At 42.6% G+C, this 27,939-nt stretch overlaps 1 protein-coding gene across 1 annotated transcript; it reads right to left on the minus strand.

The window, feature by feature from the left end:
* Positions 1 to 576: 576 nt before the first annotated feature.
* LOC119732989 (fibroblast growth factor receptor-like) lies at positions 577 to 27,939 on the minus strand. The gene is made up of 13 exons (XM_038206574.1): positions 27,837 to 27,939; positions 27,024 to 27,338; positions 18,140 to 18,271; positions 16,885 to 17,078; positions 13,337 to 13,586; positions 12,705 to 12,815; positions 11,840 to 12,006; positions 11,284 to 11,397; positions 8,043 to 8,113; positions 7,671 to 7,711; positions 7,189 to 7,285; positions 6,240 to 6,345; positions 577 to 648 (listed from the first exon to the last, which is right to left on the minus strand). Exons 1-13 carry the CDS (start codon positions 27,937 to 27,939, stop codon positions 577 to 579), a joined length of 1,773 nt encoding a protein of 590 aa, XP_038062502.1.

Consider the following 27,939-nt stretch of genomic DNA (forward strand, 5'->3'; position numbering starts at 1 on the left):
GATTGAATATCATGTGTAATAGTTTACAAATAAAGAATGTTTGTGAGTGCAATGGTGAGAATAATTTCATGAGGTGACATATGAAATGTTTTATTCCACGAGGCGAACATGGGAGTAACGTTCTAGCACATTGACACAAAAGGGGACCTAGGTCCTAATCTTAGTACGGAACACTCGAAATGTGAGGATGCGTCTTGTTAAACATTCATTATGTGTATACCATTCCATAGTTCAGATCAGCAAAAAACAGCATTGTACATAGCTTCAAAATAAGTTTTTAAACTATAGATATTTGTTGTTTGTTTTAAGATTCTGAATAAATATTGTTGATCTGCAGACTGAAGAATATACCGTAGCCAGATCTCCATAGTTGAGAAGGCTCTAATTTTATAGTAACGCTGGGGAACTATAGGTCTATCACGTTTCCTCGGCGTTATAGTAGAACTACAAAAGGCACAGACATTTAAGAAATTGCTAATTCCTCGCCCTGCCTAATTCTTTCAATCTTCGAGTTGACTTAACCAGTTTTACGAAGAGAAACAGGCACCACGCCTTTTTTTTTGCTTTGGTGAACTCTCATTTGTCATCAAACTCGGGGCGAATGGCGCTCCAATTGATATACCTGATGCTGTCCATCGCCATATACGTCTGCGAAATAGAAAGGGAAACATTAACCGTTGAATAATCTTGGCGTATTGAGTGTTGTTGCCACAGTACTTCTCAATAAAGAAAGGGGCACTATTTTCAGTATTTTGAAACCTATACAGTTAAAATGCTCGAAATGAGCCTTCGTGAAGATGCTGGCTATTTTGCCTACTGGTTATGGTAACAGTCTTGTTTATTTTAAAGGTCGCATGTGTTTAAATGGGTTAGGACGTGCTGGGATGGACTGGAGAAATGAGCAGCTCCTCTCCCACTGAAATATCCCATTACATAGCACAGCGTCTCAACATGAGCCTCTCCTAACCAAATCCTACTGTCTGGCTTCTCGCGCCAACCCTGTTTTTTACTGAACGGCAGAGGGTGTCAGCGTGTTCCTGGCGCTATAACCAGGTGCTCCGGGTAGGTGGAGCTCGTAGGCTTGGTCGCCAGTCCACCTAGGAGAGGGACAACTCTGATCTCAAACCCGGGTAGGTAGAACTCGTCAGCCTAGGACGGCTGTCTGCCTAGGAGAAGGACAACTCTGATCACAAACCCGGGCAGGTAGAGCTCGTTAGCCTTGGCTGGCAGTCTATACCCGTAGCTGTTTGCATGCGACAGCGGCCACATCTCCGGCAAAGTAGTTTCAAAGGATTTAGGGTATGTCAGCCCTAGCATGTGAAGACTGATTCCCGGCAGAGTGAGCGGATGAGATCAACAGTGGGTCCAACGGTCGTGAAGGCGGTGTCAGCAAGTGCTTGTGGAGCGCGTAAGAGCATGGACGTGACACATAGTAAGTCCTGGTCATTCACTGCAGCCTGGCAGTCTCCAATTGTAACGGCTTTTCGTGCCATTGGATCTAGACTCACCAGGCCGAGAGAGTGGGATTACCCCCGTGCAACGATTCTCCCACTATAAAACACTCACGCACAGGTCTGTTATGCAACTCATCACCGATCTGTCGTCCCCTTAAAAAGTCCTGCGGCGATGGGCGAGTGGCGAAGGCAACAGGTGTTTGGTGAGCACTGGCAGTTGTTAGTCACAAACCTGCACGTAGGCGGCCTTTGGGAGAGTGGTCGCTCTTCTCCTGAACTTTGAGGGCAACCAGGAGAGCTCGGCAGCACCCAGGGCGACTGGGCAGCCTCTTTAGGTTAGCACTGCCCACCCTCGCATGAGGGAGGGGGTTAGAAAAGGTACCCTAAACAAATGCTTTGCCCTCTTAAGTCTGGTCAGCTTACCGCGGTTGACAGACTCATCCAATCTGCGGTCGAAATAATAATAAAGAAAGTAAAAAGAAAAGAAAACTCATCATGGGAGCCTGGAATGTCAGAACACTCCTCGACCGAGCTAATACCAGCAGACCCGAGAGAAGAACCGCGCTAGTGGCTAGGGAACTCCAGCGCTACCGTGTCGATATCGCTGCACTCAGCGAGACCCGCTTTGCTGACGAGGGATCCCTGAAGGAAGAGGGAGGTGGATTCACTTTCTTCTGGAAAGGAAAACCGCAAGCTGAAGACCGGATCCACGGAGTAGGATTCGCCATCAGGTCAACGCTTGTGAAGAACCTTCCTGTGCTTCCAGTTGGGATTAGCGAACGACTCATGAAGCTTCGCATCCCCCTCAGTAAGAACAGGAACCTTACTATTGTTAGTGTCTACGCACCCACACTCTCAAGCACAGATGAGGCCAAAGAACAGTTCTACCAGCTCCTCGACGAGACCATCAAGACTACCCCCAAGGCTGACAAGCTTGTCATCCTCGGGGATTTCAATGCGCGAGTGGGCAGGGACTACGACAGCTGGGAGAGAGTCCTAGGGCGACATGGTGTGGGCAATGTCAACGACAACGGCCTGCTCCTCCTTAGCAAGTGTGCGGAACATGGGTTGTGCATCACCAACACCTTGTTCAGGATGGCGGATAAATACAAAACCACGTGGATGCACCCAAGGTCGAAACACTGGCATATGATAGACTTTGTCATCGTACGCCAACGTGACATCAGGGACGTCTGCGTGACCCGCGCCATGAGAGGTGCTGAGTGTTGGACAGACCACAGACTAGTGAGATCGGTCATGAACCTGCACATCCCACCGCCACACAGAAATAAACCCAAGACCATCAGAGCCTCCTTCAACACTGCCAAGCTGAAGGACGAGTCCTACCTCGCCAAGTTCCAACAGACTCTCGACGAAAAATTTCAGGAGGGCCCACCCCCTGAGAGTGATAGCACCGGGAAATGGTCTGCCTTCAAGACCATCGTCTCCGAGACGGCGAAGGAGGTGCTCGGCCCGAAAGCAAGGACTCACCAAGACTGGTTTGATGAGAATGAGGAAGCTATCCAAACCGCCCTCTCTGCCAAGAACAAAGCCTACACCGAATGGCAGAACGATCCCATTTCAGTGCCCAAAAAAGCGAGGTTTAAGTCCCTCCGGGCGAAGGTGCAGGCTGAGCTGCGAGAGATGCAGGACAAGTGGTGGCAGGCGAAAGCCGAAGAGGTCCAGATGTACGCTGACACCCATAATACCAAGAAATTCTTCAGCTCCCTGAAGACAGTCTATGGCCCCTCGACCTCGGTATGCTCACCACTGCTGTCCTCGGACGGTGCAACCCTGATCAAGGACCAGGCAGGGCTCCAAGAACGCTGGAAGGAACACTTCAGCACCCTACTCAATAGACCGTCAACCGTGGACCCGGCCGCGCTTCACCAGATTCCACAGCAACCTGCAGTGGAGGAACTCGACTCTCCCCCACAATGACAGAGATTAAGAAGGCGATCCGCCAGACCAGCTCCGGCAGAGCGTCAGGGAAGGACAGCATACCTGCAGAGATCTACAAAGCACTAGGCCCCAACGCCCTTGAAGCCTTCCACAATATTCTGCAGAGTGTGTGGGACGAGGAGAAGATGCCGGATGACTTCCGTGACGCCCTCATAGTCTCCTTGTACAAAAACAAGGGTAGCAGGGCGGATTGCGGCAACTACAGGGGCATCTCGCTTCTCTCCATTGCCGGGAAAATCTTTGCAAGGGTCATCCTCAACAGGCTGGTCACCGTCTCTGAGCGAATTCTTCCCGAAGCACAGTGTGGCTTTAGATACGACAGAAGCACGGTAGACATGATTTTTGCTTTGAGACAACTACAGGAAAAGTGTACAGAACAGAACAGGCCCTTCTATTCAGTGTTCATTGACCTGACCAAGGCGTTCGACACGGTCAACAGAGAAGCTCTCTGGACTGTGCTTGAACGCATTGGATGACCGAAGAAGTTCATCAAAGTGATACGGCTCTTTCACGACGGCATGACCGGTCAGGTCCTCACTAGCGGCGAAGTGACCGAAGAGTTCGCAATCAGCAATGGTGTGAAACAGGGCTGCGTCTTGGCGCCGGTCCTGTTTAACATCTTTTTCGCCCACATGCTATCCCACGCCGACCAAGACCTGGAGAAAGGAGTCTCCATCCGCTATCGCCTGGATGGCTCCCTCTTCAACCTCCGTCGCCTCACCGCCAAAACCAAGTGTCGTTACGACCTCATCCAAGAAGCGCTTTTTGCCGATGACTGCGCACTGATGGCCCACACAGACTCCGACCTGCAGCTCATGCTGGACCGCTTCTCAGAAGCCTGCAAGCTGTTTGGCCTGACAATCAGCCTAAGCAAGACCGAAGTGCTCCACCAGCCTGCCTTAAACAATGACTCCCCTCCTCCAACCATCACCATCGATGGCACCCGGCTCTCCAACATCCAGAGCTTCAGGTACCTGGGTAGCATCATCTCACACGATGGCTCCCTTGATGAGGAGATCAACACCCGCATCAGCAAAGCAAGCCAAGCGCTAGGGAGGCTCCGCAACAGAGTCCTGAACCAGCACAACATACGTCTGATGACCAAACTAAAAGTTTACAATGCCGTGGTTCTCCCCTCTCTCCTCTATGGATGTGAATCTTGGACACTATATCGCAGGCACATCAAAAAGCTGGAGAGCTTCCACATGCGTGCTCTCCGCTCCATCCTTGGTATCCAGTGGCATGACCGCATCACAAACCTCGAGGTTCTCGACCGTGCAAAGTCTAACAGCATAGAATTAGTGCTCATCAAGGCCCAGCTGAGATGGGTGGGGCACGTCATTCGCATGGAGGAACACCGGATGCCAAGACACCTGCTGTACGGCGAATTGGCGTGCGGCAGACGAAAGCAGGGCAGGCCCAAGAAGAGGTTCAAGGACTGTATCAAATCCAACCTCCGGATGTGCGACATACATCCTAAGGACCTTGAGTCCCACGCCAGTAATAGACCACTTTGGCGATCGCTTGTGCACAAGGCCAGCTCCAGGTTCGAGGAGGCCCGTCGACAACATCTGATTGCAGCGAGGGAAAAACGCCACCAGCGAGACAACCGGCCGACAACAACGACACTGACTGACTTCCAATGCCCCCATTGCTCCAGACTCTGTCAATCCAGCTTCGGATTGCGGAGCCATCTTCGAGTTCATCGAGTTGCCAAACTATGACGTCTTCTTCGGATCCGAAGGACCACCACTATGTGTTCAACTGTCATCCATGCGCAACGCTGTAATCATCATTTTTAAAAATAAACAATCATACTGCGCACGTGCAGAGGTCATCCAATCAATGGCCTTAAATGGGAACTAGCTCCCGGTCCCAATATTTTATTGGGGGAGGGGCAGGGACAAGGCTAGGGGTGCAGACCAGTAAATCGGTCCGAAATTGCCTACGCCGGCCAAATCACGATTTGTATGCCCTCAACATCTTCAGTATTTGAGCATGCTGTGGGCCATGAACTTGAGGGTTTGTAAACAAATATGGGTGGAATCCGTGCACAGGAGTGGGAGCTTGCAGTTTTGTGAAATTTGGAGGTAATTTGGACCGTAAAAGCGCTCTATTTTGCAGTGGAGTGTATGCATCTTTTTTTCAATATGGCGATGGGCTCCAGGACTATATTCAGGGGTGATCATCTTCAGATGGAAATTTTTCCAAAAAGTCATCAGTTGACCCCCCGAAAATTAAAAAAAAAAAGATGATGAAATAAGCTTTAATTTGATGTGTGTCTTGAACACCTTGGAGAGTTGTGAGTATTTTTCCCGAATTTTTGAATTTGGAACATTTACCATTGGGGTCTATGGAAGTTTATTTACTGGTCTGCTACCCTAAAACACATATCTATTACTCCCCAAAATGGCGTCGTAACAACGCCCTCATTCGTCAAGTATCTGTCGTCTTTCCTTTTCCCGTCGCAACTTTCTTTTCATCGGGAAAAGGATTATTTCTTCATTATAAAGAAAACAGGATATCAAAATACAAACCAATAGTCAAGTTCGAATCGCTAAAATGGGGTAGCAAAGATTTTTGGTATTTTCTGATAATAAACACTGGTCTACCACAAACCTCACAGCGCAGTCAAGGTACCTATCTGCGGTTCATTTTCAATGGATTTCTAATGATATAGGGTTGATTTTCTGTTCTGCTCTGACCTTGTGAGTCAAGTTGACCTTATAGTAAATGTAGCATTTTTAGCACAGCTGTACTTTAGTTAAGCTTAAGCTTTAAATAAGTTTACGGATGCTTATTTTTAGGTGAAGTGCAACTCACACTATTGGTGTTATTCACTGCCATGCCACTCAGGATGGAGACCAACTCGGTGAAGGTTGGCCTATTATTAGGATCCTCGTCCCAGCACTTGCGCATCAGAGCATAACTATAGCAAAAGAACCAAAAACAAACTATGAGTGGAAAGTGAATTGAAATCAACGATTTTTTTTCTTTCTTCTGATCCTCCCCCGATCATTGTCATCGCGCCTATGATTAAAGTACATGTTTAACAGAAAAAAAATCAATAAATATAGAGTTTAAAGGCAAGTCGTCTGTTCCAAACTACATAACTTTATTTGGAAAGTGAAAGTTCTATTGAATGTGTGATATGTTAATGTTAGTACGGACGAAATTCTTGCATAGGTCTATCCTTAATGCTTACTTTCAAACATAGCCATACGCAATGTCATTAAAACCTAACCGTCGTGTTTTAATTATCAGTATTTTACTTCTTTTTATTGATAATTCTTATAAAAAGGGCTGAATTGTGCTACTTGAACCAGGAGCAAGGGTCACTTGCCCTTGTTACACCGAAAGCACACACCTTCTTGTTCTGTAATTGTGGGGACTTACACTCGTCTGTGCAAGGTATTTGTGGGGACCGAAATGCTATGGGGACAGCAGAAAGTCCCCATAACTCGGTCCTAATTTGCCTAACAATAAAAAACTTCCCCATAACGCTGTGTATGCCTACCCACCTGAGCACAGACATATAATACGTACTGGACACGACTAAACGGAAAGGATCCACAAACGACCCATATATATCATTGTTCAATGAGGAGCCATACACTTCGCAATGGATGAGATGATCAGCACAGACGATGCATTTATTCTTTACGATCGTTAAACAGGTACATTTACCGATCTGTGAGTAATACTGTTACTTTCCTTTTAGAAAGCTAAATTCTGTTCTTCTTTTGGAAACCTTTTACACTATTCTTAATACCTGTGGTCATCACAGTTGCTCGGCTTAGCCATGCGGTATCCTTGCAGCAGCTTTCCGGGCAAAGAATCGCTGTCAATGGTCGGGTAGGGAGTTCCCCCTTCAAAAGAAAGCAATCACACGAGGAGAGATTTATAAAGGAGAAATTGTGTTTATTCGAAGTGTTATGAATGATTCTGATAATGTTCAGCCAGTCCGTAAGACAGGTGCCAAAATAGTTTTAGTAGATGATACAAAAATTAACGTTGTCCCTGAAAATGTCTACGTGGTCAAAGCTATTATGAACTCATGTTTGTTTTGTAGAAAACTAATCTGTGTAATTTAATATTGTTCAATGTTAAAACTCAATGTATAGCCTATTATAAATGTTATTAGGATTAAATGGAAAAGGATGTTTCTCTGTTTACTTTATTTCATTATTCTATCTAAGTATTTAGGTGGTATACAAATCCCATTGTTCATAATATTGGGTTGTAATAGCTTACCAACAGTGGCTATTTCCCACAGAAGTATTCCAAACGACCACCTAAGTGAACAAAATAAAACTTAATTAATTAATTAAAAGGTATTCATTATTCTTGGCTGAGAAGGGAGGAAGCAGGCACAAATCCGAATGAAAAAAAAAAATCAATAACATAATCTAAAAAAATCCAGCGGAGGAGGTGGGGCACCAAGGGCCAATTTCCCCCTCCCCCTGCGCATTTGATGACGTCATTAAACATTTAAAACATGACAGTATTTTTGAGAGGGCCTTCAGACTGTTAATTCAGACGTTGATACAGTCATTTTACCCACCCTGACACAAAAAGCTGGATACGCCACTGGTCTTCAATACACGACAGAGAAATCAAACTTACACATCACTCTTGGTGGTGTATGTATTGTGCCTGACGGACTCAATTGCTAACCAACGAAGGGGAACCCGCTTCTGTAATTTGGAAGAAATACACAGATGGTACCTGTCAGAAAGATAGGCACCACATTGAACGAAGAAGGGCGGTTACCATTCTCTGGGTAGCCTTTGACCTGTGATTCCTTATATTCTGCTTACCATTTTTCACACTACATTTTGTGTACATTTGTTTACATTTTGTTTAAATGCTAAGGTGAACAATAGCCCAAGGAGTATGACCATGGTCATGTGCAGATATAGCCAGTTTAGCACTATAAATGAGGTCTACATGAGCCAATCAGTGGTTTACAGCAGCTTAGAGGGGTAAGGAGCTTGCTACAAATCAATGTCTTGACAGGAGATGTTGACGCACCCTACTTTTGAAGGACAGACTGCCATTGTCTTTGATTGCTCCAGCTACACATTCTGTGGGAGTCTGTTCCAGATATGGACTGCAACTGGTGTGGATGAAAGTTCTGCCAGTGGAATAGGTCCTAGAGACTGGGTCAGCAAGTGCGTGGCTAGGCGTCGACAAGCTGAAGCGTGTTGCACTTTGTCTCTCATAGGGCTGTGTAGCATAGCCTTCAAGTCTGATAGACACAGACTGCCATGCATCTTGAACAGAACTATTGGAACATTCACTTGACGCCCATGATGAAGAGATGAAATGTTGAGATTCACTTTTGTCTCCGCATCATCGGCCACGCCGATGATGTGGAGAGCTTTGCTCTGGATATTATCAAGGAATCTATAGATATAAGTGTGATGGTAGAAGCACCCATCCAGCACAAAACACTGCGAACCTGTGCCTTGTAGATAGTCGCTCTTTCTCTTTCATTCGGCTTGTTAGCAACATCTCCTTAAAGCTCCCAGCTTCTGTCCAGCTCTAGCAGACATATTGGAAATATGCCTTGCCCAAGTGAGTTTCTCATCAACTGTGACACCCAAGATTGACAGCTCAGCTTTCTCAGCTAATCTGGTGTTCCCCCGAAAGAGGGAGTAACCTAGACTGGTTCCTCTTTCAAAAAATTGTAAGGGCCTTGCACTTGGTTGGTTCGAAGACCACGTTTCATCTGTGTGCCCAGATCCTCATTCTGTCCAGGTCCCTATTCGGGCTCGCTGTTATATATGGCCTAAGGGTCATCACCTGATCTAATCTCGCAGTAAAGGGTAGAGTCATCTGCATATAGGTACAGTGTGTTCCCGCACTCATCTCCTAGATCATCTATAAAGACGGAGAACAAAAATGGGCCCAGCGTAGATCCCTTGGGTACAGACGCAATTATGAAAGATTTACATGAGGACTGGCCAGATATAACCACTTTGATGGACCGGTTTGATAGATATCTGTCAATCTATACAAGCAACTTGCCAGAGACTCGTTGTGCCACACTCTGTCAAATGCACCTCTCTGATGTCCAAAGCTTTAAGAAGCACTTCATTGCCTCTGTCCAGTGCATTGGACCATTGATGAGAAATATTTTAAGAATTGTTTCGGTTTTGCGGTAACACCATGTGGTAATAACTACTGCTTAGAAGATATTAGTTCTGAGAAGAACTTGTCCTGCTTATTATCAACTTGCTAAGTAGTTTTTGTTCTGTTTAGAACAGTCCTGCTGTAAGTTCTAAAAGAACTTGTCTTTGGTCTCAACGTTTCGACTAGCCTGCTCTAGTCATCGTCAGGAGACTGCTTTATTTTAAGAATGTCGCCTGTGCTATGGTGGTGTCTAAATCCAAACTGTATGTCTGATATAAGTTGGTCTGCAGCAGATATTTCTGAAGTTAACTCTGTATAACCGCCTCCATAACCTTGCTGACGTTATTGAGAAGAGAGATGGGACGGTATATTGGTGCATGGATCAGACTTCGAGTCCCTCTTGTGTATCGGTATAACCGATGCTATTTCCCATTGGCTTGGAAATTCTCCATGTGAGAAGCAGTAGCATTGTCAAGCTGTAACTTTCTCAGGAGCCTTTTGATATCCTTCGGTTTAAAGGATACTGTTCTTGGAGGTGGTTGTTGTCGGCTGAACCTCAGGTACAGGCTCCTCTGTATCCTCTTGCTGACATTTCTTTGCAAAGGTCTGGACCAGTTTTTTTTTCCAGCTTTTCCCTTGGCTGTGGTGTATACTAGGTTGTCTTTCTTTAGGACTGGTATATGGTTCCTGTTACTCAGGTATTTACTAAATTCCACCACTTTTTACTACTGAGGTTGCCGTCTGAGAGCTACTCCTTCAACTTGTTATACACAATTTTGTTTTGCTTCTTGTTTTCTCTGATTGTATTCCCTTCTAGCTTCTGCAAACTTGTCCCTGTTTTTTTTAGTGTTGCTTTTCTTCCGTTTCCTGAACAAGCGGACGCTTCTAATGCTGCTTTTTTGCAAATATCGTTGAACCATGCATACATTGTCTCGCTTTTTATTGGAATTAAGGTTGCTAGGGATATATATTTCCATTGCATCACAGATGATGTTGGTGATATTGCTGCAAGCCTCTTCCGGGTCATCGCGTTTAAGAGCTAGGGACTAGTCCTTAGAAGACGGGTAGCCTCTCATGCCCCAGTAGTCGGCCTTGTCGTATCGCCTCACCTTCCGTCTCTAAGGCTTATTTATGTAGAGAGGGACATCCAGCTTAACTAAGACAGGATTGTGGTACGATGTTCCCAGCCTTGCAAATGTTGTTGAAAAAAGAGGTGGATTCCAGATCAGTCAGAACCAGGTCGAGAATCTGATCTTCCCTCGTTGGTTGAGTGACTATCTGAGTCAGTCCAAGAGAGTTGCAAAGCTCAAGAGTTCGACGACCAGCTGTATCTGTAGAAGTAGAACCGCTGATTGGGCACTAAATTTGGATAGCATAGACAAGATGGTTGGGCTAGGTAGCTGATAATGTCACCATTGGCACTTGGTGGTCTGTACATGGCGGCAAATAGGACCCGTTCTGCGATAGAGCCACTATACCGCGAATTCCAAAACTCGGGATCGACATCTCTGTCATGGAAGATAGGAATTCCTTCCAAGCTGTAAACAAATCCCTCCTCCAGTTGTGTTGGGTCTGTCTATGCGACAGCAAAGTGAGTAGTCAGGAATGGAAACTGTAACATCCAGAAATGTTTCCACAACAACAACACATGGTTTCAGTTCATGCCACACGAAGCGAATGCTTTAACGCGTGACATAATATAAAAGTCGTGATTAAAATGATTACGTACCGATGACATCTGCACGTAGAAATCTTCTCCTCTGGACAGTCCGAAATCGGAGACTTTTGCAACCAACTCTTCTCCAACCAGAACGTTTCTCGCGGCCAAATCACGGTGAATCACCTTTTAACGAGAGGGATAAAACAAATCATCGACATATCAGTCAGACAAGCCCCGTCCTCTGATCACGTGGGCAACAGCACCATTACCTAGACGCGCGTGTACTATGTCGGACTTAAGATTAGTAAAATGTCATTGGACGGCTCTTAATAGATAAGTATATTATCTGAGAAAGAAAGCAGAACAGTTTATAAAGTACCAGGGCATATTTAGATCGCTTTGTAGGGATTTTACTTTAGCCTTTGAACGTTTGTCTTGCTACGGAGAAATTATCCTTGCAACACAAAAATCTATTATTATGTAGCTGTCACAGCAGCTGGATTTCAACCGCATGACAAACATAAAGAGGAACTTATATGCAAATACCTATAATTTTCTTACAGAAAAGAACTACTCAGGCGGGACGAATGTTCCGCCAGTCACAACAGACGGAACTTCGACTTACCCCCGCTTGAGCAAGGTGTTCCATTCCCTTGGCAACATCCAGAGCAAACTGGACCAGCTGACCGGAAGACAAGGCATCCTCGTCTGAGTCTGACTGTGAGCGAGCCGTCCGCAGGTAGCTGCGCAGATCGCCGTAGGGAAGATATTCCAAGGCGACGTACAACACATCTTTGTAAGGTATCAGCATAAATTGAGAGGTCAAAGAGGAAGTGTACAGAGTATCCTCTGCCCCAATTTGTTCAGTTTTATCTTACGGATCACGAGAAGGAGTTTCGTATTACAATGTTTATTTTATATGCAGCAGTTTCATATAAAGCAAAGCAACGATGATTTGTTTTGGTAAAATGTAAAAACAAATTTTCACTTTCATTATCAGAAATTATCCAGAAAGTAATATCAATTAACCAGTGATTTTACAATGAAAGGTGAAGTTTAATATTAAGGTTTATTTGACTAATACCAAGCCACTGTAGAGGGTGAAGTAGTCCACATTTTCCAATCAGCATTAAAAAATAATTGTAACAAAAACACAAAGTAGCCTATGTTTACTTAATTCTTCTGCACAACCAGTGAAGCTAGGTGTCCTTTGGAGTTTGGACTCCTCTATGGAATCTGGTCTGTTTTGCCTTATATGGATTCTAACCCCACACGTGATCTTTTACTGTACTAAATGTCTCCTCTTAGTCATGCGCAACGCAACCAGGGAACATAGAGTCCAAATTTTACATTACACCTCTTCAGCCTGTAAGAAATATTGAACTTTCAGAGACACTTTAAATTATGTGGCCAATAAAATGTTTCCTCTCACGCTAACCCTGTTGCTTTTGCTTGGAGATTGAACATTTAATGTTTTCTATTGACATTACCTTGATGCTTGCATGCCCCGAAGAGGCAAACGATATTAACATGATGGCCGATAGAGGACATGGTCTTGAACTCTTGCATAAATTCGTCTTTTTCAGAACTTGACGAGTGCTCTAATTAACAAAAAAGAGAAACTCAGCTATTACATAATACAAAGGGTATCCACCTCATGCCCAGTCATAGACAAAATTTACTTACACCTCAGTTTGTGGCGCCAGGAAGAGAAGTGTTGCTTAAGATATATCCAAGCCTAAAGCTATGCAAATTGAAGTCTTTCATGATTATCTTCGTGAATGTTTGCCCCAAAGCACATCTGATCCAGTGACTATCCCACCCCATTTAGAGGACAAACATTTTATCTTCGGGCTGTACAGTTCCATCTATTTTTGCTGGTCCCAGAGAGCAAGCCTCGTTTCCTCTTCCCCCTATCTCGCGCACTGACTTAGTGACTCACTGACTGTCACTTGCGAGGCGAGCAGTGCTATCGTATAGGACCCCCTAATGCCAACGAATGGGCTAGACGGCCTATTGTGTAAATCTGTTTGCAAGTAAATCCAAGCGAATAACCATTCCGAATCAATTGAACAAAAAAATTCGTTGGAGGCTGGTTTTGTTGGAGAGTAACTCATGTTACCTTTGAGCATTTTGATGGCCGCTCGGATCACCTTGCCTCCAATTCTGACGGCCCCCGATCTGACTTCTCCAAAGTTCCCTCTTCCCAGTACCTCATCATCCAGCAACAAATCGCTCCATAGGATCTCCCATGGTTTAGCCCAGCTCGGGAGACCACCCCCCTTTGAAGCCAGTTCACGTTGCCTCGTACTCTCGATTTCGTAAGAGGCTGCAGCAGCCCTCGCGATCCTGTCTTCGTATGATGTTACGAGCTGGGAAAACAATACGGTGTATATCTTAGCAAAGACTCATACAAAATGTAAAGAGCAAGAATCAGTGCTCACTATCGTTATTGATAACCCAGCTTTCGAAGACGAGCTCAATATTCAGGGCAAGATATCTGATTTCAAAATGAGAGGGACGCCAAGGCTATAGCGCGTCCGTATCGAATGGTGATCTATAAAAAACACTTTTTTCGATGGCATAAACAGACGTGGTTTTTTTTCGAAGTACATGTAACATCTTCATATTTTGTCCGTTAATTATACACCAAGTTGTTAATGCTTGTGTTTTATGAATTTTGAAATGGAAATAAGTGTTAATGAATGAAAAAAAAAGTAATATTAACCCCCTTTTTTGCAAATGTTATCTTTTATTAGGGTTGAAATGAAATTGCGAACATTCAGTCAACGTGATAATCCTACCTTCGCTCCAAAAAAAAATGTAACTTTCGCTAAACAAAATAATTATTTAATTGTGAAACAAAATACATACAGATAAACCGCCCATAGCAGAGTCCGCGTCATTTCCCTCTGGCGATGTACCGGTAGTTATTATACAAATGCAACATGGTTTGTGGGGCAGTAGTGAAAACTAATGACCCCGAGGTGTTGGATGATTGGGACTGTCTCCCGAGGCGAAGCCGAGGGAGATAGTCCCAATCATCCAACGCCTGGGGGTCATTTGTTTTCACTATTTACCCACAAAATCATGCTGTATTTGTTTTACTAAACCACATTAATATTCATCAGGCAGCTGCGGTATTTCATTGGTACATTCCACCATTTTTTTGACTGTGCAGTATTTGGATTAACTGAAACATTAGTTTTAATTTAAGGAGACAAACAGAATGGTTATTGTTGTGTCATTATTGTAATAACTTTAACATTCACACATGCACTTGATTTATTGAGTGGTCGGACAAAACCCGACCACTCTCTATTATTGTTCCGATTAATCTTTATTTTTTTTCCGTACGGCACGTTTCCGCGGGTTTTCTCTTAAACGGTATATGGTATGAAATTGTAACTTTCAACATATATCGGCCCGCATCCCTAGTGGTGCATATTACTCTGACGTCATGATGACGTCATCGGGTGTCAAATTGCAAGCAATTTTCGTTGAAAAAATGATGATATTCTGTCACCTATAACTCTTGAACAAACCAATCAATTGTTTTCCAACCTTGTAATCAGATAGGCCATTTGTAGATGAACATTTTTTGTCGTGTACGTTAACTCGCTTGACCTTTACTTCCGGGTCTACCGGAAGGTCAAAGTTAGGTCAATTCAAACCGAAGACTTTAGCCTGAAATCAAAACAAAGCAACAATTCTTCCAAAGGGTTTACGGTATGATCATAAAACCTTGTGTGAACTTGTACCATGTAACGAAGATGTTGTAAATTTTGTAACGTCATCATGACGTCATCAGGTATCAAATTACAAGCGATTTAAGGGCAACTATTGACAAAATAGTTTGCGTTATCTCTTTTAAACTAAATACAGTATCGTGGTTTTTTTTCGTGAGGTTGTAGACTATGCCGTGAGAAACATTTCTTGTTCCCGGACACAAAACCGCATGACCTTCACTTCCGGTGTTACCGGAAGTGCAATAAAAACCGAACACAACTCAAAAGTGGAAGCATTTTACTACACACATCAAATTAGGAAAGTGTTTAGTGAGGAATGTCAGACAAATAAAACAGTGTGATGACGTCATCTTTCGAAAGGGCGCCCCCTAGCGGCACATAAAATAGTGTGTGCTTTCTTTAATTTGAAAACCATCCGTTCAAATTTTACCAAATCGCTCCTTGATATTCTTTGATTAACCACATATAACTTGGCAAGGTTTCAAATTCATGACGTCATCAGACCAGAAGTTACTTCTATGAGAATTTGAAAACAATCATATTTCAAATGTAATTTCTATCAATTGATCCATGTCGATCTTAGCCCCCCAAAAGATATCCATTACAATGTTCACCTTTGTTTCCAAATACTGTGTCGTCATCAAACCGGAGGGTGGGTGTTATGAATACATACGTTATTTTACTTTACAATGAACATCACTTTCCGTTTTTGAATAATGACGTCATCAACCAAGAAATAACTTGCATGTGTACATAGACTGCTTACTGAAAATGATCACACCGTTAAAGATGTATTTTTGTACTTGAAGATAAAAATAATTGATTTTACTGGAAATGATTTTATTTCGAAATCCTTTGTTCTTACATAAAAATATTCATAAATTAAAGGAAACATGCAGTGGAAATTCAGCTCATCTTGATTTCATGCACATTACTATGTGTTGCAACAATACATACAAGATCTTAATACTTGTTTTCATTGGAAGTGACAAGAAAGTGGTAGTTTTCCAATTATTAGTAAATCCTTTCATCAATATATAAGAGGGTGCTATTTTGCTTTTGTCACACAAGGTACTCCTTGCTAAAGGTGTGTTATGAACAGTACAAAAATTCGTCCTTCAAAATTAGCCACACAATTTTTTTGGAAGAAATATTTGCCACTACGATTGTCAAAATAAGCTGTTTTACATGATAAACAATAAAAAGTGGAATTTACTCCAAGAAAATAAAGACAGCTTTGACATATATTTGTATACACAAAGCTATGGAGACACTACGGTTTTGCCTTGAATGACATCACGCTTTGGCTCATGAATATGGAAATTTTCATTAGCATCAAAGCTTAAATGTTGAAAATTCTCTCTTTTATTGCTACAAAGGAGGTGGAAACTTCGTAGTTACATGGCAAGAAAGCTGTTTTAAATGTATTTAAGTCATATAAATCCTATTACATGTTCCCGTTAACTGGACAGTGTTTCATAAAATAGTTGTCTACCCGACCACTCTGCGTTTGTAACAACAAACGCGAAACTCTAGTTATTATTGTCCAACATTTTGGAAAATTGCAAAGCGAACGCCAGCGGTCGCCATTTTGATGCTTAACGCATTTTCATGTTTACCGTATACTAATAGACTAGACAGCGCCTACGGCGCTATGGGAACATTTTGGACTAGATTGTCACAAAAAATGGATGTCCTCACCAGTGATCTCCAGGGTACGCCAGTGTGCACAAACTAGTCTTGGCCCAAGACGCTAGTGATCGATAGTGAATGGTCCTACGCGCGTGCACGCATGACGGACTTTTTTTTTGCACGCACGTCGGATATAAATCACGGCTGTGATTGGTCAGAACACCGTGTGCCGACGTTGAACACGTGCGCAGTGGGCGGGGCTGCAGAGAAGTTCCCGGTCTAGACTCACCATTGCAACCGCTGACTCTGCCGCTTCCGTGCTAAGCATTGCGTTCTGGGTCATCGATGCCTGTCCACGCATTCTCTTGAAGCTCAAAAGAGCGAAGACAGCGAGTGCGACTACCACAATGACCAACAAGACCACGGAGGCGCATACAGCTATAACTGCACTGTTTACACCAACACTCCCATCTAGGTTACTCTCTGACAGATGGGTATGAACAATAAATGCAGTTGATTTCTAATTGAAAACAAAAGGCACACCTTCAGGGTTATCACCATAGAGCCATATTAAATTACTAGAGCGGCTACTCCTCATTCTTGCGCACGGAGACGCTTTGAAGCCGTCCTGGGCGCAGACAGTTTGAATTCCCGTGCGTGTTTGAAGAACACAATAAATTTAAGCTCTGGCAGGAACTTATACATATCACTTGGTGGTTGTCGGTCGTCGGATGGTCTGTCTGTCTGTCTGTCTGTCTGTCCCAAAAAAAGACCAACAGTATGGTGTTCCATAGTGCCATCGGCGTCACATTTTTCGCCAGAGCTTATTGTGCACTCGCGCTGGTTTTCAATGATCCAGAAAGACTATTCACCGGATCTCTTTCATGCATGTTTTATTAATAATAATAATAAAAATGGCGTCTTGTATAGCGCTCATGTCCGTCACGAAGTGACGCTCCTGGCGCTCATTTTTTTTACCCTGGCTTTAGCACGGCTGCCATTACTGGGTGGAGAAAGGTAGTCGTAGTAAAGTGCCTTGCCCAAGCGCACAAGCAGCATGTTCCCTGTCAGGTTTCAAACCCATGTATCAAGGCACACGAGTCGAACACCGTAATCACTGGACCCCAGCACCCCACGTGGTCCAGTGGTTACGGTGGTAATCCTATACGATGGGTTATCCTATACGATGCTACTGTTTCCACCAATCTGCAATCAGTCACAAGTGACAGTCAGCAAGACAGTCAGTCAATCAGATGAGATGCTTCTCGTGTAGTGTCATGTGATGAAATCTTCATCATTGTCAAGTCAATATAACCGAAGAATTTGTTATGTAACAATGTTTCAACTGTCAATGTTTCACCTTTCGGAGTAATCACATTGCAAAAAAATCATAAAACTTGCAGTAAATTAATCTTGAAGCTATATGAACGAAACAAAATCCTCTTTTATATACAATATAGAGGACACTTTAAACAACTAAACGCGTAGTTCACAAAAAGAGTGGAGTTGACGAAAAATTACATAACAAACTGAAAAATAGTTACTTTGGCAATTGCCTGTAGCCTCGTCCACAGTGAATCCATCCTTGCAAATGCAATCGAAACCATCAACCAAATCCACACAGTCAGCGTTGGCATCGCAATCGTTCGTCGAGTCATCATCACATTCGTTCATATCTGAACAGTGTATAAAGACGGTACTTTTTGTCAAATAACCTTTATTCCAACCAGTGGTTGTGATATGAATACACAATTTATATCCCCAACTTTGTTCACAATCCCCGAAAACTATCGCAGTTATAGCAAGCTTGTTCACATACTGGTTTACCTGTCTTTAAGCTTTGGCATGCAAGAGCTTATACATGTCACTTGGTGGTCGGTCTGTAGGTCGGTAAGATAGTCTGACTGACCAAAAGTATGGGTTTCTATATGTTTCATCGGTCTTGCATTTTTCGCCATAGTTTATTGTGCACTCGCGCTTGTTTTTCAATGATCCAGAATGACTATTCACCGGATCCCTTTCGTGCTTGTTTTATTTGTGGTAATCCTATACGATGATACTGTTAGGTTGTCTTCACCAATCTACAATCAGTCACAAGTGGCGGTCAGCCACAAGTAACAGTCAGTCACAAGTAACAGCCGGGGAGACAGTCAGTCAGTTAGACGAGATGCTTCACGTTGTCAACATTGTCACTTGGTCAAGTGGTGAAATCTTCATCATTGCCATGTCTATATAACTGAAAAAATCGTTATGTAACAATGTTTCAACTGTCGATGTTACACCTTTCGGAGTAATCACAACGCAAGAAAAATCACAAAACTTGTAGTAAATTAATCTTGAAGCTTTATGAATGAACAAAATCGTCTTCTATATACATTACAGATGACACTTTAAACCACTAAACGCGTAGTTCACGAAAAAAGTGGAGTTGACGGGAAAATACATAAATTGAAAAATAGTTACTTTGGCAACTCCCTGTAGCCTCGTCCACACTGAATCCATCCTTGCAAATGCAATCGTAACCATCAACCAAGTCCACACAGTCAGCGTTGGCATCGCAATCGTTCGTCGATTCATCATCACATTCGTTTATTCCTGAACAGTGTATAAAGACGGAACTTTTTGTCAAATAACCATTAATTAGTGGTGCGCAGGGACAGAATTGTGCATTTTGTGATAAAAGCGTGAAACTTGGCATGTGAAGTCTTCACACCATAACAATTATTTTTTTAATATAGAGGCATTTCATATCTGACCCCTGGTGACCTCTTAGGGGTCAATGACCTTTGAATATTCTATTTATACCTATTGTTCTTGAAAACATCACTTTCGTATGACCTTAGTCAATGTATAGTTTTCATACAATGTAAATAACGACCAAATGCCTAAAAATTTCACAATTGACTTCTGATGACCTTCCAGAGGTCAACTACCCTTGTATTAACTGCACTAACTCTATTTATAGTTACTTTTTACGATTTACCCATTTCAACCCCAACGTTTTCAAGACCCAAGTCGTAATGGTAAGTTGCTCATGCTATGAAAATAATTTCCTATGAAGGGAATCTCGTGTCTGACCTCTGTTGACCTTCGAGGGGTCAATGCACTTTGTGCATCCTATTTAACGATAATAAGAGGATTAATTAACTATTCAAAACACCACTTTTTTTACCCATATCTAAATTGTGGGTATTCTTGCCATGATATTAATTTTCTTATATGTAGACATTTCTACAAAATGTCATGAAGTCTGACCCCAAAGATTTTTTTCATGACCTCCGATTTCATTTTTTCCTTTTAATAAGGGAAGACGCATCACTGATAGCACTAACAGAATTTCATGCTATGCAAATAATATAAACGGCTTTATAGACTGAATACATTATAGAGGACACTTTAAACCACTAAACTCATAGTTCACGAAAAGAGTGGAGTTGACGGGAAAATACACAGCAAACTGAAAAAAAAATACTTGTGCAATTCTCCGTAGCCTCGTCCATATTGAATCCATCCTTGCAAATGCAATCGTAACCATCAACCAAATCCACACAGTCAGCGTTGGCATCGCAATCGTTCGTCGAGTCATCATCGCATTCGTTCATATCTGAACAGTGTATAAAGACGGTACTTTTTGTCAAATAACCTCTATTTCAACCAGTGGTTGTGACATTAATACAAAATTTACATCCCCTACTTTGTTCCCAATCTCCGACAACTATCGCAGTTATAGCAAGCTTGTTCACGTACGAACAATAAATGCTGTATGAACAACAAATACAGTTGGTTTCTCATTGAAAAAGAAAAGACACACCTTCAGGATTATCACTGATAGCACTGACAGAATTTCATGCTATGTTAATAATCTAAACGGCTTTTATAGACTAAACATATGGGGAAAAGTTGAGTACAGAAAGTGATTCTATAACCGCCTTTTTTACCGTGTTGTCCAGTTTGTCCGAAAATGTATTTTAAGCTCTGGCAGGAGCTTGTCGGTCGGTCGGTCGGTCGGATGGTCTGTCTGTCTGTCTGTCCCGAAAATAGACCAAAAGTATGGTGTTCCATATGTGCAATCGGCGTCGCAGTTTTCGCCAGAGCATATTGTGCACTCGCGCATGTTTTTCAATGATCCAGAATGACTATTCACCGGATCTGTTCTATGCATGTTTTATTAGGGGTAATCCTATACGATGCTACTGTTCGGTTGTCTTCACCAATCTACAATTAGTCACAAGTGACAGTCAGCAACAGTGGCGTCGCCAAGGGGGGGCCAGGGGGGGGCACGTGCCCCCCCTGGAAAACCTAGTGCCCCCCCGAGTGCCCCCCCATCTGAGATTTGGGTTGGTAAAAAAATATATATATATATTGTTATATTCAACTCCCATCATCTGAGTTGGTTAAATAGCAATTTCTGGAGATATCTTCAGATCGAATTTAGCATCAAATGTGGCACCATTTTGCATCTAGCCCATCCTCCGTATGCGAAAATTTTCCAAAGGGGAGGGGGGCACCCCCTCCCCTTAGACCCCTCTCCCAGGACGGCGATCCGTATCCACCTAAGTGCCCCCCATCAAATGCTGGTGCCCCCCCTGTGCCCCCCCAGACTGAAAAGTCTGGTGACGCCACTGGTCAGCAATACAGTCATTGAGTCAGACGAGATGCTTCTCGTGTACTGGTATTGTCATTCGGTCACGCGGTGAAATCTTCATAATTGTAAAGTCTATGTATAGGGCCTGTCACATTATATGCGATCTCATAAGAGACCTTACGGCGACCAACAATATTTCATAAATTTAACAATCGCAGCGAGGACTCAAGAAAATGACAACTTTCTGTCTCAAAGAAGCTCAAGCTATGCTAATACTGTGCTCTTCCCGCACTTACGATGCGCTCAACTTGCTCTCTATGCACCCCTGCCAAGCCCAATTACTCAATCTAGTCGCTGCCGCTGCGCTGTCACTGCGCTCACAGTACGCTCTACTCGCTGTTGATACGTCCTAGTAGCATGCGTCGCGCTCTCTATTTGACCAAAATACGCTCATGTGACGTCACTTGCGCTGTATAAATACCACAACAAAACGGTCAATACACAGTCCAGTTTCAAAATTATTCTACAAGTTCATCGCAGTCGAGTTACTTTCTCATGGAGACTACATCATGTAGACTGGCTTGCGCCTAGGCTGCGTCAATGCCACTTCAATGTCGCACGATTCATGCTCGCACAGCGCCCGAGATGCGTCATTACGGCGCCCTGGCCAGAGCGCAGAGGTGTTGCGATTGTTTTGAGCATCTTCAAAGACCTCCACGCTCATCGGAGACCATTAAGACCCCCTGGCGCCCATCTGGCGACCTATGTAGTTGTCGCTGCGATATAGTAGTTGTTTTTGCGCCCCAGCTATTTTTCAAGGACGCGGTGAGAGCGCATATAAGATCGCAGACAGTGTGACAGGGCCTGAAACCGAAGAATTTGTGATGAAACCATGTTTCAACTGTCATTGTTACACCTTTCGGAATCACATTGCAAGAAATTCATAAAACTTGACAGAAGTGAAATAATCTGGGAGCTACATGAACGAGACAAAATCCTCTTCTATATACACTATAGAGGACACTTTAAACCATTTAAACGCGTAGCTCACGGGAAAAAAAGTGGGGTTGACGGGGAAATATACAACAAACTGAAAAAAATGTTACTTAGGCAATTGCCTGTAGCCTCGTCCATATTGAATCCATCCTTGCAAATGCAATCGAAACCATCAACCAAATCCACACACTCAGCGTTGGCATCGCAATCGTTCGTCGAGTCATCATCGCATTCGTTCATATCTGAACAGTGTATAAAGACGATACTTTTTGTCAAATAACCTCTATTTCAACCAGTGGTTGTGACATTAATACAAAATTGATATCCCCAAATTTGTGTGCGATCCCAACAAATTATCGCAGTTATAGCAAGCTTGTTCACGTACGAACAATAAATGCAGCATGAACAATAAATGCAGTTGATTTCTAATTGAAAAAGAAAGGGTACACCTTCAGAATTAACACTGATAGCACTAACATGCAAATAATCTAAATGGATTAATAGAATCAACATGTAGGACAAAAAGGTGAGTACAAAAAGTGTTTCTATAACTACCATTTTTTTAGTGTGTTGTCCAGTTTGTCCGAAAGTGCATTTTTAAGGCCTGGAAGGAGCTAATACATGTTACTTGGTGGTCGGTCGGTCGGATGGTCTGTCTGTCTGTCTGTAAATGTCCCGAAAATTGACCAAAAGTATGGTGTTTCATACGTGCCATCGGCGTCGTATTTTGCGCCAGAGCTTATTGTGCACTCGCACTACTTTGTCAATGATCCAGAATGACTATTCACCGGATCCCTTTCATGCATGTTTTATTAGCGTCAATCCTATACGATGCTACTGTTCGGTTGGCTTCACCAATCTACAGTCAGTCACAAGTGGCGGTCAGTCACAAGTGGCGGGCCAGTCACAAGTGGCGGGCCAGTCACAAGTGGCGGGCCAGTCACAAGTGGCGGCCCGTCACAAGTGACAGTCAGCAAGACAGTCAGTCAGTTAGACGAGATGCTTCTCGTGTACTGACAATTGTCAATTGGTCATGTGATGAAATCTTCATCATTGTCAAGTCAATATAACCGACGATTTTTAAAGTAACAATGTTTCCACTGGCAATGTTACACCTTTCGGAGTAATCACATTGCAAGAAAATCATAAAACTTGTAGTAAATTAATCTTGGAGCTATATGAATGAACAAAATCCTCTTTTCTATTCAATACAGAGGACACTTTAAACCAGTAAATGCGTAGTTCACGAAAACAGTTGATTGGAAAATAATTAACAAACTGAAGAATAGGTACTTTGGCAACTCCCTGTAGCCTCGTCCTTATTGAATCCATCCTTGCAAATGCAATCGTAACCATCAACCAAGTCCACACACTCAGCGTTGGCATCGCAATCGTTCGCCGAATCATCATCGCATTTGTTCATATCTGAATAGTGTATAAAGACGATACCTTTTGTCAACTCATCTCTATTCCAACCAGTGGTTGTGACATTAATACAAAATTTATATCCCCTACTTTGTTCGCAATCCCCATAAATTATCGCAGTTATAGCAAGCTTGCTCACGTACGAACGATAAAAGCAGTATCAACAAACAATGCAGTTGAATTCTAAAATGAAAGGGCACACCTTCAGGCTTATCACTGATAGCACTAACAGAATTTCATGTTATGCAAATAATCTAAACGGATTAGAATAAACAAAAGGGGATTACAAAAAGTGTTTCTATAACTACCATTTTTTACTGTGTTGTTCAGTTTGTCCGAAAGTGCATTTTTTAACTTCTGGCAGGAGCTTATACATGTCACTTTGTGGTTGGTCGGTCGGATGGTTTGTCTGTCTGTCTGTCCTGAAAATTAACCAAAAGTATGGTTTCCATATGTGCCATCGGGGTCGCATTTTTCGTCAAAGCTTATTGTGCACTCGCGCTTGTTTTTTTAATGATCCAGAATGACTATTCACCGGATCCCTTTCATGCATGTTTTATTAGTGGTAATCCTATACGATGCTACTGTTTGGCTGTCTTCAACAATCTACAATTAGTCACAAGTGACAGTTAGTCACAAGCAGTGTCGTAGTCGAGACCGGATAGTCGGAAACCGGGTCACCGAGACCAAGACCGAGACCTGAAGTTTCGAGACCGAGACCAAGACCAGCCCCTTCAAGGTGGACCAAGACCGAGACCGATATGGTCCGAGACCGAGATCAAGACCGCGGATAAAAAATTACAATGATCTAAATAATAATCAAGAAAAACAATTACAGCTGAACAGTCTGTTCTTGAGATGATGAAGTTGATGGGGATGTGAAGGAAGTAATTGAAAGCTAGGAATTACTTGTACCTGCTTGTGTCATGGGGGTGCTCTTCATGTTCGCTTCATGCTTTAATTTACAAAATGACATCAGGGTTTGTTGTTGTTTGCACCATCATTTACAAAACTTGGAAACAACTCCATATCTCGTTGCCACTTACAAAAATAATTTTGTTTAAATATATATTTTTTTAATCTGATGAAAAAACTTTAACTTAGGAGTGCGATGTTTTAATATTGCACAAAATTGGTAAACATTTTTGCACTGTGCGAAAATGTTTTCTTATTTTTTGCAATGTTAAAACTTGACAAAAGTAAAAAAAAAAATAAAGGTGGATGTTTCATCTGTTATAGGAACTCTGATCCTAAACTTAACCGTCACCCCTAGGTTTCAACTATGACTACTAACGGATATGTAAAGATGCAATTGTAATTTTACATTGGGCCTCCTTTTCCTTAAATAATAGGAGGACTTAACTTCTACCAAAACTTGTAAACCTGAATTTTACAAATGGGAGATAGAAAATATTGAATAATTTTTTTAAATTTCTGTAATGGGATATAGACTTTTACATACATAGACCCACAAGATGCGAGGTGGTAACCAGATATGGATTTATATTTTTTTCTAACCGGGATTTTGCTTTTTGAGGAATGGGGTACTTCAAATGAGCAGCCAGAAAATGGAGTCTTATCATACACTTTAATTGCAACAGTGAGTGTTAACTGGTAAGAGTGTGTACATTCATTGCTGGAAAATCAGGTAGACAATTTTACTTTTTCTCCAAAAAACTGTCCCAAATTAAAGAGAAGATTTTGCGGGGTCGAAAATGTCACTATTTTGGAGCAGCTCATTTAGTTTAAGAATAAAATATACAAGAGAATACGCCCAAAAGGGTGGGCCAAACTACACAATCCCCGAAAATGGTGGGCCCTTGATGCAGCTAGCTGCAGTTTTACATGTACTTAAGGGACTTTCCAACGTGCAGTTCGAACCAACAACGATATATTACTATTCGTTAACAAGGTTTACAACATGACCTACGGGCTAGCCAATGTTTTTACTATCAGCTGTACTGAACGGCCCTTGATGCAGCTAGCTGCATCAAGGGCCGTCAAAGACAGTCAGTTAAAGTACTTAAGGGACTTTTCAACGTGCAGTTCGAACCAACAACGATATATAACTATTCGTTAACAAGGTTTACAACATGATCTACGGGCTAGCAATTGTTTTTACTATCAACGGTACTGAACGAAGTGAACACAAAGTAATCGATCAAGCTGTAAATGGTTCATATTGCCGGTCTCGACTCGAGACCAGCCAAAATATCGAGACCAAAAGGGACCGACACCGAGACCAAGACGGAGACCACAGCTCCTGAGACTAAGAGCGAGACCGAAACCAGCACAAAGTGGTCCGAAACCGGTCTCGAGACTATACAACACTGCCAGCAAGACAGCCAGCAAGACAGTCAGTTAGTCAGACGAGATGCTTCTCGTGTGGTGACATTGTCAATTGGTCACATGATGAAATCTACATCAGGTGATTGTCAAGTCTATATAAGCGAAGAATTTGTGATGTAGCAATGTTTCAACTGTCAATGTTACACCTTTCGGAGTCATCAGATTCCAAGAAAATCATAAAACCTGTAGTTAATTAATCTTGGAGCTATAATGAACGAAACAAAAAATCCTCTTCTATGTACAATAATTATACAGGACACTTTAAACCACTCAACGCGTAGTTCACAAAAAAAGAAAGGAGTTGACGGGAAAATACACAACAAACTGAATAAACATACTTGTGCAATTCCCTGTAGCCTCGTCCATATTGAATCCATCCTTGCAAATGCAATCGTAACCATCAACCAAATCAACACAGTCAGCGTTGGCATCGCAGTCGTTCGTCGAGTCATCATCGCATTCGTTCATTCCTGAACAGTGTATAAAGACGATACTTTTTGTAAAATACCCTCTTTTCCAACCAGTGGTTGTGACATTAATATAAAATTTATATCCCCAACTTTGTTCGCAATCCCCGAAATTATCGCAGTTAAAGCAAGCTTGTTCACATGACTTTTTTTTAAATTTAAAACTGCAGGTTTATTTATTTGTCCGAAGAAACTTTGACATAATACACAGGTCCACATTTAAATTTCGACAGTGGCTTGATGCTTTTTTCAGGTCTTCATAACCGCAGTAAAGGACATATAGATCTTGCATTTGTGTAATCCATAGGATGAGATTTTGAGCTTTTATAATTTTATGGTCTGAAAACTGTTTGTTACAAACATAACTTTCTTATTCCAAAAGAGGTGAGAAATTATTAGGATTAATGTATTTATGCACTTAAAAAACCTATTCTGGCCACAGAAATTAGAGAAATATGAAAGTGCAACAAAATAGCCACTCCCATTTTATGTTCTAAATTTGGAAAAAAGCAAAAATTAGCTTGACAAAAAAAGCCGCATTGGATTCACAATCCAAAGACTTAATTACCTTAGCGCCCCTGCAAATTGAATACTGTGGTCACTTACCGATAATGAATTTTAGCTTTTGGGCGAATACTTGCTTCCCGTCAAAATACTGGCACTTGTAGATACCCACGGACGAATTGTCCACTGGCCCGACTGTCAGGTTGCAGCGCCTCTCATAGACTCCCTGTCCCGTAAAGGACCCAGGGAACTCCCCACTTGAAAAATTGCAGAAACCCCGGACTTCATTCTCAAAGAGCCATCTGAGTATTAGATCATGATGGACTGCGTCCCCGGCCACTATGCAAGTGAGAGTAACATTAGTGTCTGGTGAAGCCAACACTTCGGGTCCGGGCAGAATCATGAGAGATGATGAGGCTGCAATGGATTTAAAAATTCATGAACATTCAAGACACGGCAAGCCCGGTAAAAATAAAATCGACCCCAAAAGTACAGTATTATACTGTTTGGATACATTGATGTCACGAGGTAATCCAGTACGATGGCACTGCCCTGCTTACAAAAGCCCAAAGGCGTTCGTCATTATTCGCCCGTACGCGATAAACGATCGTCAGCATATCTTCGTTATGCAGTGCATTAAAATACAGCGCGGCCACTATTATATGCAAATCATTTGGTAGAGTGGTTAAGGACGGGTAATTTGAATAGGGAGTGGCACAGGCATGTGTACGTGTTTGGATTGAAGCTAGATCACTTCACGCTTGCGAGCAGTAAGGACAACACACAATTTTTGTGGCGCTGTTCTTCCATTGCAATATAGTGCCAATTTCAGCAAATGGGAAAGACGGGCAATTTTGCTCTCCTAAAGTCAATTCGACATCTCATTTTACGAAGCTACATTAAAATCAAGGCTACTGACGACGGAGCTCGCCCCAACGTCGGTATCAGCCATGACAAGACAGTTGTCAATAGCAGAGGGACTGAAGACCGGAAAGCCGAAAGCAGAAAGCCGGGACAT

The sequence above is a fragment of the Patiria miniata genome, unplaced genomic scaffold (assembly GCF_015706575.1).
Source record: "Patiria miniata isolate m_02_andy unplaced genomic scaffold, ASM1570657v1 HiC_scaffold_1, whole genome shotgun sequence".
In the NCBI taxonomy this organism is placed as follows: Eukaryota; Metazoa; Echinodermata; class Asteroidea; order Valvatida; family Asterinidae; genus Patiria; species Patiria miniata.

Coding starts and splice junctions, on each gene's coding strand:
- LOC119732989 (XM_038206574.1), bottom strand. CDS start 27,939: ATGTCCCGGCTTTCTGCTTTCGGCTTTCCGGTCTTCAGTCCCTCTGCT. Junction 13,587..16,884: donor CAGAGTCAGCGGTTGCAATG/GTGAGTCTAGAC, acceptor TTGTTTTCCCAG/CTCGTAACATCATACGAAGA. Junction 6,346..7,188: donor AGCAACTGTGATGACCACAG/GTATTAAGAATA, acceptor CTTTTGCTATAG/TTATGCTCTGATGCGCAAGT.